Below are 11099 nucleotides of genomic sequence, written 5' to 3' on the forward strand. Positions count from 1 at the left end.
TAACACTGCCCTCTCCAAATGCCCATCTTTGCCAGGAAGAGTGGAGACAGAGAACTACACTCATTTAACTGGTCCGAATTCAAGTAAATGAGCTCAGATAAAAGAGACAGAAAGAGAAATAAAACCTTGTAAATTGTGCAGGCAATTCCAGCCGTCATTCTATCCTTTGAGCACAGGCCTAGGGTTGACATTTTAGGACACATATTTTTCATATAACATGAGTTCTAAGTGGAAGCCAACTCCTGCAGTGGGACTCAGCCCGCCCAAAGGACCCCGAGGGCTCCGACTCCTGGGGCCACCTGGCCAAGCTGCCTGATTCTGAGGCAGTGCCGGGGCAGGTCTGGCCACGCTGGTTCCCTTAGCTGCTGATCTGAGAACCTGACCCCTAATTCCGGGAGGATTCCGTTTCCACACCTACCACTGGAAGTTCACGGCGCACGCGGGCAGGCAGCACCCGAACATATCCACCACCTTCATGGGCAGGTCCAGGCCGCTGGAGGACTTGTGCAGGGAGACACCCAGGTCTGCTGACCCTGCGGGGTGAGGAGGTCGTCAGAGCACTGGCTGTGGGCCCTGTGACCACACATCCCCTAAGGACTGTGGATCGACACCTCTGGTGAGGAGTGAAACGTGGAAAACGCTCTCAGCTCCACATACAACTGGCTGGAATTGGCCAAGCAGCCTGGCGAGGGGCGGGGACACAGCAGGGCTTCCCAACTGTCACTCCTGAACACTTGGCCCCATCTGAAAATTACTTGCCTATCACTGACATTTTTATTTAAACAGACCCCTTTTCTACTTAACCACAAATTATTTTAAAAGAATCCATAGCAATTATCCTTAATGGGTTCAGTTTCTGCTTGGGTTGATGAAAATGTCTTGGATATACAGTGGCGATGACTGCACAATATCGTAAATGTAATTCATGCCACTGAGTCATATGTGCACTTAAAAATGGAAAAAGGGTAAAAATGGCAAACTTTGTTATATATATTTTATCACAATAATTAGAAAAAGAACCCAGAGCAGACCCAACAGAAAACCAGCTGTCACTGTGAAAATAAAGCCAAATAAACAACTTCACATCACTACATACTGGCTGGAAGCGCCTGCCTACCAAAGGCCCTCTGCCCAGGACTGCTAGAAGATGAGGGTTTAGAAACTTATTAGCACCAAGCCAATTCTTCCCTCCCCAGAGTAATGATGACGGGAAGAGACAGAGGGGAGGGCGTTCTCGCTGGGAGAATCAACACTGTTTAACGCATCATCTCTGCACTGCCCTCCCACACTTGGGGCACGGTGGGCGCCAACCCAAGCCCAGGCCCAGCCCTTCTGCATGAACAAAAGAGCAGGACTGAATTGAGGGCATGGAGGCTGAGAGGACAGAACCCTCACAGAATCTCTTGGCAAACAGCTCCCAGGCCCACCAGGCAGGAAGAAACTGGCACACCAGGAAATGGCCTCATCTCTTGGAGTTTGGCCAAGAGCTCCTCTGACAGGTTCTTGGCAGACTGGCTTCTCCCTGTCCCAGGTGGCCCCTAGAGCAGTGGCAAGCAGGGCCCAACCCAGCCTGAGGCCTGTGTGTATATGGCCCTTGAGCTAAAAATGGCTTTTAATTTTTAAAGGGTTGTAAAAACAAAGAATATGCAACAGAAGCTGGTAAAATATTTACGATCTGGCCCTTTTCAGAAAAAATCTGGCCCCTGCCCTAGAGTATTCCCTTTTAAACCTCGGTCCCCTCCTGCAGGCCTCTTGCCAGGTGTTCTTACCTAAAAGCAGGGGGTAGTCCTCAGCCTGCAGCCATGGGGTACAGACCTGGATGTGCTGGAAATGCTTCTGGCCGATGAGGCAGCTATAATAGTCCTTCAGAGGCCCTTTGCCTTGCAGAGAAAACCAGAGTCACCTTACTGGGCCCATCTCTGGCTTCATCCCAAGGCTCCAGGCCTCGGAAGCCCCTGCAAAGGTGTCAGCAGGAGGCCCGCACTCGGAGCTCCAAGAGGCCTCCATCCAGCCCCTTCCAGAAACAACCTCCAGGGATGTACACCCTGACAGCTGAGGCCACGGCAACCTGCACCAAACAGGCTGTGAATGTGGCCAGAATAAACTCTAACCAGGCACCAGAGTGCCAACTAGATACGGCTTCTCACAGACTATCCCCGTGCTCCGCCAGGCACCTCAGGCAGCACAGCACATGCAGTGGGCTCCTGCCACTCCGGGAGCCCAGGGGCCAGGAGGAAGGACGTGCACAAGGTAGGGCGGCAGTGCCCAGGATGCTCTTGCTTCAACCACAGCTCTCTCCTCTTGCTGCTGGACCACTTTGGGGGCAATTTTATGTCAGGCAGTGGCCTCTTTTGTTAAAAAAAAAAAAAAAGCCTAGAAACCACTGCAGAAGTAGAAAGCTCAGTATCTCTGAAGTTGTGCTGAGAGATTCAAATTTCGACTTCATGCTCGGCCATGAGGCCCCTCCGAGCCTCAGTTTCCCCTTCTGTCAAGTGGCTGTAGAAAACCCTATCTCAGAGAGCTGCTGTGAGGATTAAGGAGGCAAGGAACACCGTGTGCCTCGCATGGGGAAGGTACACAGGAAAACGGTGCCTTCTGCCCTCTCCACTGCCCCCAAGCTAAATACAGGAACAGGGAGGGTCCCAGGTACCTGTTATCACACAGACCAGAGAAGGAAGGCTTTCTCCATCCAGGATCAGCTGTTCAAACTCTGAGTTTAAGAAAATAAACACATGATAACCAGGATCAGCTGGTCAAGTGAGGGAGGGGTAAGATCACTGTCCAAGTGGCGGCCTTTCAGATCTAGGGCCTGGTCAAGTCAATGACCCAAATGGGGACTCAGAACCACTACCGCCCTCAGGCTGGCCCACCCAGCAGCCCTCAGGGCAGGAACACTCTGCAGAGATGCCACACAAAGCCAGGTGAGCAGCTCAACAGCCCCCAACAAGCCCAGGTCCTGCTCACAGCCACACACCTACTTTCTAATGCTGCCAGCAAGATGGAGAAGTCTTCATCCTCTACAAGAAAAGGAAACTGAGTATCACAGCTGGTATCTAGATGCCTCCCTACCCAGTTCAATGCCCTCCCCTTTCTTATCAGGACCCCAGAGATCCCTGAATACATGTGAGGCACAGGCCTGGCAGGGATGAGAAATGCAGGCTCAGCCCCAAGTGCCCGGGAGGGCCCTGAGACCTGTCCAGCTCGTGCTGCTGACCAACAAGGCCGGCCGCCCACGAAGACGTGTCACCATCCTGCTCCCAGCATCCCACTCCGTGAAGGCAGACCTCTCCGTGGCCAGGTCTGAGGGTTCTGAGCTGAAGGGGCAGAGACAGAGCCTGTGAGATGCCATCTCCAGCCACAGCAAGACCCAGAGGCTCCCAAAGGTCAGAGTGTGGCCACATTCAGAGCCACCAAGCCAACTCTACTACCCTAGGCCTGGGCACAGACACGAACCTTGCTTTATCAATACTTATTTGTTGCCAGATGCTGAGGTCACAACAGCAGATAACACAGACTCAGCCCCTGCCTTCACCAGCTTACTGTTCTTATCATTTCCTTGACTTAAGAGGAGGATGCTGTGACATCCCAACTGGCTCCCCAGTTATTGGAAGGAGCAAACAACTGGGCCTGTTCAAGGGGCCTTTCCTTCGTGAGACACCCCAGAGAGCACAAGGTCCACAGACCCTGCCATGGGGTCAGGCAGGAAGGTAAAGACACCCAAAGCCTAGCACAGGGCAAACATTTCCTTAAACGGCTAGAGAATAAATATTTCAGACTTTGGGGGCCATACCATCTCTGTTGCAAAACTCAGCTCCATTGCTGTAGTATGAAAGCAGCTGTGGACAATATATGAATGAATGAATGGGCTGCGTTCCAGTAAAACCTTATTTATGAATAGGCAGTGGGCCTGCAGCCATAGTTAGCTGGATTTAGTGGATTCCCAGGTCTGCAGGGAGGAGATGGGGGAGAAGCCAAGATGGCAGTGAACACAAGCGAAGGCAGTTGAAGACAGAAGACAGGAGACCTACCTGGTCCTGAACACAGAGTAGGTGCGGCCCAGCTTCATAAAGAGCCGGTGTTGCAGGTCCAAGGGCATCTCTTTAAAAAAAGATGCTGGCTTGTCATAGACAGTCACAGCTCTGCAATGAGATCATTGGGGGACTCTAGGAGAAGCAGAGAAAGGCTGAAGAAACAGAAAACTCAGGAAGAGCCAGAAAAAAAAAAAGGGTGATTGGGGGAACCAAGTCTCAGACAATGACAATAAGAAGCTCTGGCGTGAAAAGGGAAAAAAACAGTACAACAAATAAAACACTGCTTTACATCATTTAAAAAAAAAAAAAAAAGCTTTGAATTACTTGGGGAAGCATAAAGAGAAGTTCTAACATCAAAATTGCCCGGGCTATCAGACTGGCTAGGAAAGAAATTCCAGCCCCCTCCTCCCAAGGCTTCCCAGGAACCATCTCCAGGCCCCCAGGGATTCCTAGATGCCTTGCCAACAGGCACTGCAGCTGGCGCCAACTGCGCTGGGACCCTTCGCCTCCCCAGGGACCTACTTGATGCCCCAGTTCTCTGCCAGGTCTTCCCGCATCGCATTGGTTACACACAGGTGCAGATGGGCCAGGCGCCCAAAAAGCTTCTCGTACCTGAAAAGATACATCCCTGGTCAGCCGGGAGCCCTGGCCAGGTCCCACCGCCACAACCACCAGGGGACTCAACACCTGCCAATATAAAAGAAGCTGCAGAGCTAGGGTCTCCTAAATCGGGTCCCTTGCCAGGCACCTCCCCAGAGTTTGTGCTGAGTTCCATTTGTGCGATTATTTTCTTCACACCTTTCTTTAACTTATATTGCTTCTCAGGTTAAATACAATTATTTTTAAAGAAAACCGAATATTGCTACAGAAGAAAAATTCCAGTCTCTCTTGCCATAAATAGAAAAAATAAAATAAAGTCCCATTATTAAACTAGCCACACTGAGCTGTTCCCTGCAAAGGCTGTGGGGCTGAGGATGCTCTCAATGCATTACAAAGAGAGTTTAGCAAATGTTAGGAAGGAATTAATGACAAATTAGCTTCAAACTGAAACTTGGGCCCTGATGACAGGCAAGAACTGAAAGAGAACTGGAAAGGAGGAATGAGAGAGGACTCTAAGTTATTCAGCACTGCTGGTGTATCAAGACCTGCTCCTCACTCAGGGTAGAGAAAGCTCCAGAGTTGGACGGCCCTAGAACCAAACTTATTAGCTGTGTGGCAAGTGGTATACTGGCTTCTCGGCCTCAGAAAAGGAGCGTAATCACAGGACATCCTCACATGGGGACAGTATAGACTGAATAGGACAAAGGGCTCGGCCAGAGCGTGGCGTGCAGCAAGTGCTTAATGACTTCTGCTACTGCCGCCAACACTATTACTGCCATCAAGGAATGACCCATTAGGGGAGAGGCCGAAGCTGCCAATGGCTTGAGGCTGCAAGTCCCCACCAAGACAGATGTTGTATACCCAGGCTCAGAACATGACTGACTTCCTGCTCCAGATCCGACCTGCTCACACAGGCCTTTCTTCCCTCTCCCTGTCTCATCGGCTGCAGCAGACTGTGACCCATATCCCCATCTTCCCGCAGCAGTCCCTGGTCTTTATTTGGGCATCCAGTGTGGGTGCCTCTGGGACCCCACCTCTCGGTGGGCATCAGAAGATGGCACGTGAGCAGGAGCCAAGCAGAGGGGAGGAGAGCAAGGGGAGCTCCCAGAACCTGAGAAACACCTCAAAGAGGGAGTGTGGAGACAGGGATGAGAGGGGTCCTGAGGACAACCTTTTCGAGCTCAAAGTCAGACATTTCTCTGGACTTATCAGTTTCATGGGCCAACAAACACCCTCTTTTGCGTAGGCCCATTTCCATCATGTGTAACCAGCGTCAGCCCAATTTCGCAACCTTGCCCTTACCCCACAGAGCACACAGAAAACTGGCTTTACTGAGCCTTCACACCGGCCCTTCTTCCTACCGCAGTTTGGGGAAGGTGTCTGCAGCCTCCTCCCAGACTCTCACCACTTGGCCAGCAGAACGAGGCAGTGGCTGGGGCCATGCACCAGACCCATAATGGAGTAGCCGTAATTGTGCCAGTCGATGACAAGTTTGCTCCCACAGAGGCAGCCCACAAACCAGCAGACGGCAATGGCAGGCAGGCCCGGGGGGTTCTAGGGAAAAGAGACTTGAATGAACAGGAGGAAACTAGACCATCATCAACAATAAACTGAATGCCATGTATATGACCGATAAGTAGAAGACCCTCTTCCTCACCAAAAAAGGTATAAAAAGTCATAGAAGAAACAAAACTAACCAACCTGAAAAGTCCAGGATCACTGATAATCAAGGAGACAAAAAATAGAACAAGGAGGTGTATTTTTCACCTAATAGAATGGAAACTCTAAAACACTTAACAACAGCTAGTAGTGGTCCAGATGTGGGGGAAGGGTATGTATCCCCTTGGGTAGAGAATAAATTGGCCCAGCCTTACTCTAAGACTATCCAGCAGCACACCACAACATTTTAAAGTACATGAGTTTTGACCAAGCACTTTCACCCCTATGAACTTATCCCAAAAAAGAGACTAAACCCGTGCAAAATTACATATGTTCACTGATGCTCTTTGCCACACAATCTATAAAATTTTTTAAAATTTTTTTAAATAAAGGAAGAATCTGAGTGTCCATTAAGATAAAACTAAATAAACGTATTAAGGTACATCACATACTAGGATACAATGCAGCCAATTAAAACATGGTTCTGTATGTTAAAAGCAGTGGAGGGAAGAGGATAAGAGCATAACTCCAAGACCAGACTAATTACCTAGTTCAAAATCCTGCCTCCTGCACTTCCTAGCTGTGTGATGATGGGCTACTTACAAAACCTCCCTGGATCTAGGTCTCCCCAACTCTAAAATGTAAATAGTACAAGAACTTACTTCTTAGAATTGTTGTGAGAAATTAAATGAGTTTAATACATAAAACACTTAGATATGTAATAAGTACAATGTAATACTTACCTGTAACAACACAGAAAAATAGACTGGAGGGGTACCATAAAAAGAATGGACATATACCATAGGCTCCCATTCATGTTCTTAAAAGTTTATATACACACATAAACTCATATGCAATTCATTTACCAACTTGTGCATATTTAAAAGGCTGGAGAGTAAAAAAGATGGTTAACATTCATTCTTACAGAGGGAAGCAGGGCTGACATATACCTGGAGAAAGATGTAGGCTGCTGGCTCCCTGCACATCAACTTCCACAGCAAGTGCACCGCCTGAAATACAACTTTGATTCCATACTGCAGAATGTGCGGCCCAACTGAAATTCAGAAAACAGTTGTCACTACCAAAGTTCCTGAAGATTCCCCCAACCTCGCAAAACACAGATTCAAGGGAATCCGGAATCGACTGCATCCTACCTGTAAATCTCTGAAGTTCTGTCAAAGGCACAATCTGAATTCTGTTGTTCCGCAAGACCTCATCGTGGGGTTTGGAGTCTGAAAAGAATGTCCCCTTTAATGGACTGGACAATCTAATTGAAAATCAGATGATCCTCCAGCTCAAGCTGAATAGTGGAGAGTGTTTTGGAAAATAAGACTTTTCCAAAACGCTCTCTGTTCCTCAAAAGCCAGAACAGAGAATAAGGCCAATTCTTGTCCAGATTCCACTAGACTGACCACAGAAGGAGGGGAGTGAATCTTAGCCATCTTTACTTAACACAATGTCTGGCACATAACAGACCCTCAAATTGATCTAGATTCCCTGGATGGTGGAATTATCCCACCACAGGGAGACCCCTAGGAAGTCCCACTCCACCCCCTCACCCTGGGATAGCTGGCTGTAAACAGGGACCAAAGGCAACCAGTACTATTCCTGCTTGTCCCTGATAGGTAGTTGAGCTACCCTTTATCTAAAGATGTCAACATGGTGGAAGATGGAGGAGCAGACACGCCTGACCCTGTCTGTACAGAGGGCAAAAGCTGGACATGCTGCGCATATGAAAAACATCTACCTGCAGAGCTCTGCATTAAGGGTGAGGAATGCAGAGATAAGCTGCCTGTCCACTCAGACACAGCCTGACAACAGTAGCCTCAGAGATGTGGTTATTAGCACTAAAGTCACATGCACCTGGGTTCCAGTCCGTCTTTTTACTTACTAGGAGGATTAAATGAGAACTATGCAATTAGTTCATTTAGCCTAGCACTGTCTTGGCATAGGGCAGGCGCTAGATTAAAGTTGGCTGTTCCTAAAGACCCACCCAGCAGAGCCCGGGCAGAAATCTGGCAACAGCTGTCCGGCCCAGAACTGGGCTCGCCCAATCTCGGAGAGCTACCTGAGAGAGGAGGGAGAAAAAGGGAGTCCCTGCCCCCGCCCCTCTAGGGCGATCAAAGTTGCGACTCAAAGGCTGAGAGAGCAGGCTCCCACCCAGCCCCCGGGGCACTCACTGCAGAAGCCCAGGAAGGTCACTGAGAAGCCGTGCTTGGCCAACGACAGCGCGTGGTACTGCATTCGGGGGCTACGGCCCACATCGCCCAGCACCACAACGATCACATGCCGGGCAGTGCGCTCCCGACACCAGCGCTTCCACACAATCATCAGCACCAGCGGCAGAAACAGAGACAGCGCTAGCAAGGCCACGCAGGAGGCAGCCATCTTGGCGGACCTGCTGCAGTCACGTGACCGCGCTCCCGCGGGCCCAGCGCGCTTTGCGCAGCCGCGTATAGAGCCCCCGAGGTGGACCGAGGGAAGGCAGGCGTGGGTCGTGTTTCCCCAAGTGCCGGCCGGCAGATCTAGGAATATTTTATTTAAAAGTTCTAAGGTAACTTCAAAATATTGAGAGACAACCATTTGGATGAATCTCATAAGCATAATGTTAAGAAAAGAGGTCAGGTGCCAAAGAGTACATACCGGCTGGTTCCATTTATATAAAATCAAAACTAATTTTTGCTGTTAGAATCCTGGGGAATGACCTGTCTGGAGCGTCTGGGATTGAGTGAGAAGGGCCCTGATGATGGGGGGGCGGGGGGGGTCATGTTCTGTTTCTCGATCTGGGTGCTGGTAACTAATATTTTCCACTTGAAAAAATTCATCCAGCAGCAAACTTACTCATTTTTCAGGATGTGTGTTGTGTACTTCAATAAAACATTTAAAATAGAGAAAAGGACAAAGAAGGAAGTAAAAACCATAATTTTAAGTATTCATAGTAATGAGGGTACATTTCTCCCTAACCCTCCAATTTCACCTCCCAAAGTAGCCACACTACAGAAATTAGTGTGTGTCCATGTGACACTGTGAGCATGTTGGTGAAGCCACCCCCATTGCCTCCACCATGGGAGCTGCTCCAGAACCTATAGAGCACCCAGCACAGCCACCACCTGCCCTCAGACTTGCCTCACTCACGCATTTGACAAAGAAACAAAACAAGACCTCCCTGGATAAAAGCCTGGACAGGGCAGTGCCCACTGGACAGGGCAGCACTGTGTTGCTGTGGTTCCTCAGTGACCCTAACTCAGGACTTGTCACATTTCTCATTTGATTCTCACAATAGCCCTGTGACTCCCCTTTTTACAGATAAGGACACTGAAAGTCACACCATTAATGAACATGTACCAGAGGCAAGGCTTGAAACCTAAGCTGAAGAGGGGACGGAAGAACCAATAAATAGTACAAATGAGAGGGATGGGCAGACTGACACCAACCGTGAGCAGCCTCATTAATCTCCCAGTTCCCAGCTAGGCCCCTGCCTTTAGTTGCATGTGACCTGCCCACTTGATCCACTCTCTGTAGTAGGATGGGGCTGGGATCTGGAGACCTCAGCCTCATGGGCTCCTTGATCTCGAGCAAGTCACTCAATTAATTGGCTTTCATGATGTGTAAATTAAGGGAGGAACTTCATATCTCAGACAGCCCCTCTGGCTCTGATGACCTAAGAGGATAAGGGCCAGATGCCACAGTTATGACAGACTGAGAGTAAACGCCTCGCCCTGGAAGACAAAATCCCAGTTGGAAAAGGAATTGGCCTTTCTCCAGGGAGAGAGGAGCAAGGTGTATCACCAGCCAGTCCTGCTTGTTCTGCTTGCCCCCTTGGCATGTGAAACACGTGAAAGTCACTTCTTCCAAAGGTCCAAAAGGTATTGTTTCCCCTTCCAGGCTGAAACAATGGCAGGATTACCTGATGCTGAAGATGTCAACTCAGGCACTGGCATCCCTGCACACCTGCTACTAACTGTGAGACAGTGGGTTGCAATAAGTCACCCTGCTCAGAGCCAGAGATTTTGTTTAAAGTATAAAAGGGGATAAGAATAGTACCCACTTCCAGTTCATTGTAAGGATTAACAGAAGTGATGATAGTGACAAGCTTCACCTGGAACATTTGTTCTCAGTGGCACACTCAAAAGGTGCAAAAAATGGTTCTTGGGGAGCAAAGAAAAACTTTTATGTATAAAGCGCAGATACATACTGTACACAAATGTACGATATGTCTGCAGTATTAAAATTTTATGGGAGTTCCACACAAAGACTAATGCATGAGGAGCCCTCACACATCACTGGTGGAACTGTAAAATGGTGCAACCACTGTGGAAAATAGTTTGACAGTTCCTCAATAAACATAGAACATTCCACATGACCCAGCATTTGCATCCTAGGTAAATACCCAAGAGAATTAAAGACAAGTTTTCAAACAAAAACTTATAAATGAATGTTTATGTCAGCATTATAATAGCAGAAAGGTAGAAACAACTCAATGTCCATCAACTAATGAATAGATGAAATGTGACCTATCTACACAATGAAATATTATTCAGCCATAAAAAGGAATGAAGTACTGATTCATGCTTCAGCGTGGATGAATCATGAAACATTATTACAAATGAGGTCAGACATGAAAGGTCACATATTGTATGATTCTATTTCTATGGCACATCCAGAATAGTCAAATCCATAGAGACTAAAGGGCTGAGGTGCGGGGAGCGGAGGGGGTGACTGCTAATAGGTATAGAGTTTCCTTTTGAGGTGATAATATTCTAGAATCAGACAGTGGTGGTGGTTGTACAATTTTGTGGCTATACCTTA

The 11099-nt window shown here is 48.5% G+C and overlaps 1 protein-coding gene across 1 annotated transcript; it reads right to left on the bottom strand.

The window, feature by feature from the left end:
• Window positions 1-6: 6 nt before the first annotated feature.
• Window positions 7-8703, bottom strand: ALG1 (ALG1, chitobiosyldiphosphodolichol beta-mannosyltransferase). The gene is made up of 11 exons (XM_011376440.1): window positions 8471-8703; window positions 7445-7522; window positions 7241-7344; window positions 6037-6185; window positions 4554-4643; window positions 4029-4139; window positions 3193-3314; window positions 2979-3017; window positions 2651-2710; window positions 1770-1880; window positions 7-533 (listed from the first exon to the last, which is right to left on the bottom strand). Exons 1-11 carry the CDS (start codon window positions 8676-8678, stop codon window positions 415-417), a joined length of 1191 nt encoding a protein of 396 aa, XP_011374742.1. The 5' UTR covers window positions 8679-8703; the 3' UTR covers window positions 7-414.
• Window positions 8704-11099: the final 2396 nt, after the last annotated feature.

This window comes from Pteropus vampyrus, unplaced genomic scaffold, assembly GCF_000151845.1.
Source record: "Pteropus vampyrus isolate Shadow unplaced genomic scaffold, Pvam_2.0 Scaffold300, whole genome shotgun sequence".
Taxonomy (NCBI): Eukaryota; Metazoa; Chordata; class Mammalia; order Chiroptera; family Pteropodidae; genus Pteropus; species Pteropus vampyrus.

Coding starts and splice junctions, on each gene's coding strand:
- ALG1 (XM_011376440.1), bottom strand. CDS start 8,678: ATGGCTGCCTCCTGCGTGGCCTTGCTAGCGCTGTCTCTGTTTCTGCCG. Junction 6,186..7,240: donor CAGCCTACATCTTTCTCCAG/GTATATGTCAGC, acceptor TCTTTTCCCTAG/AACCCCCCGGGCCTGCCTGC. Junction 2,711..2,978: donor CTTGCTGGCAGCATTAGAAA/GTAGGTGTGTGG, acceptor TCTTAAACTCAG/AGTTTGAACAGCTGATCCTG.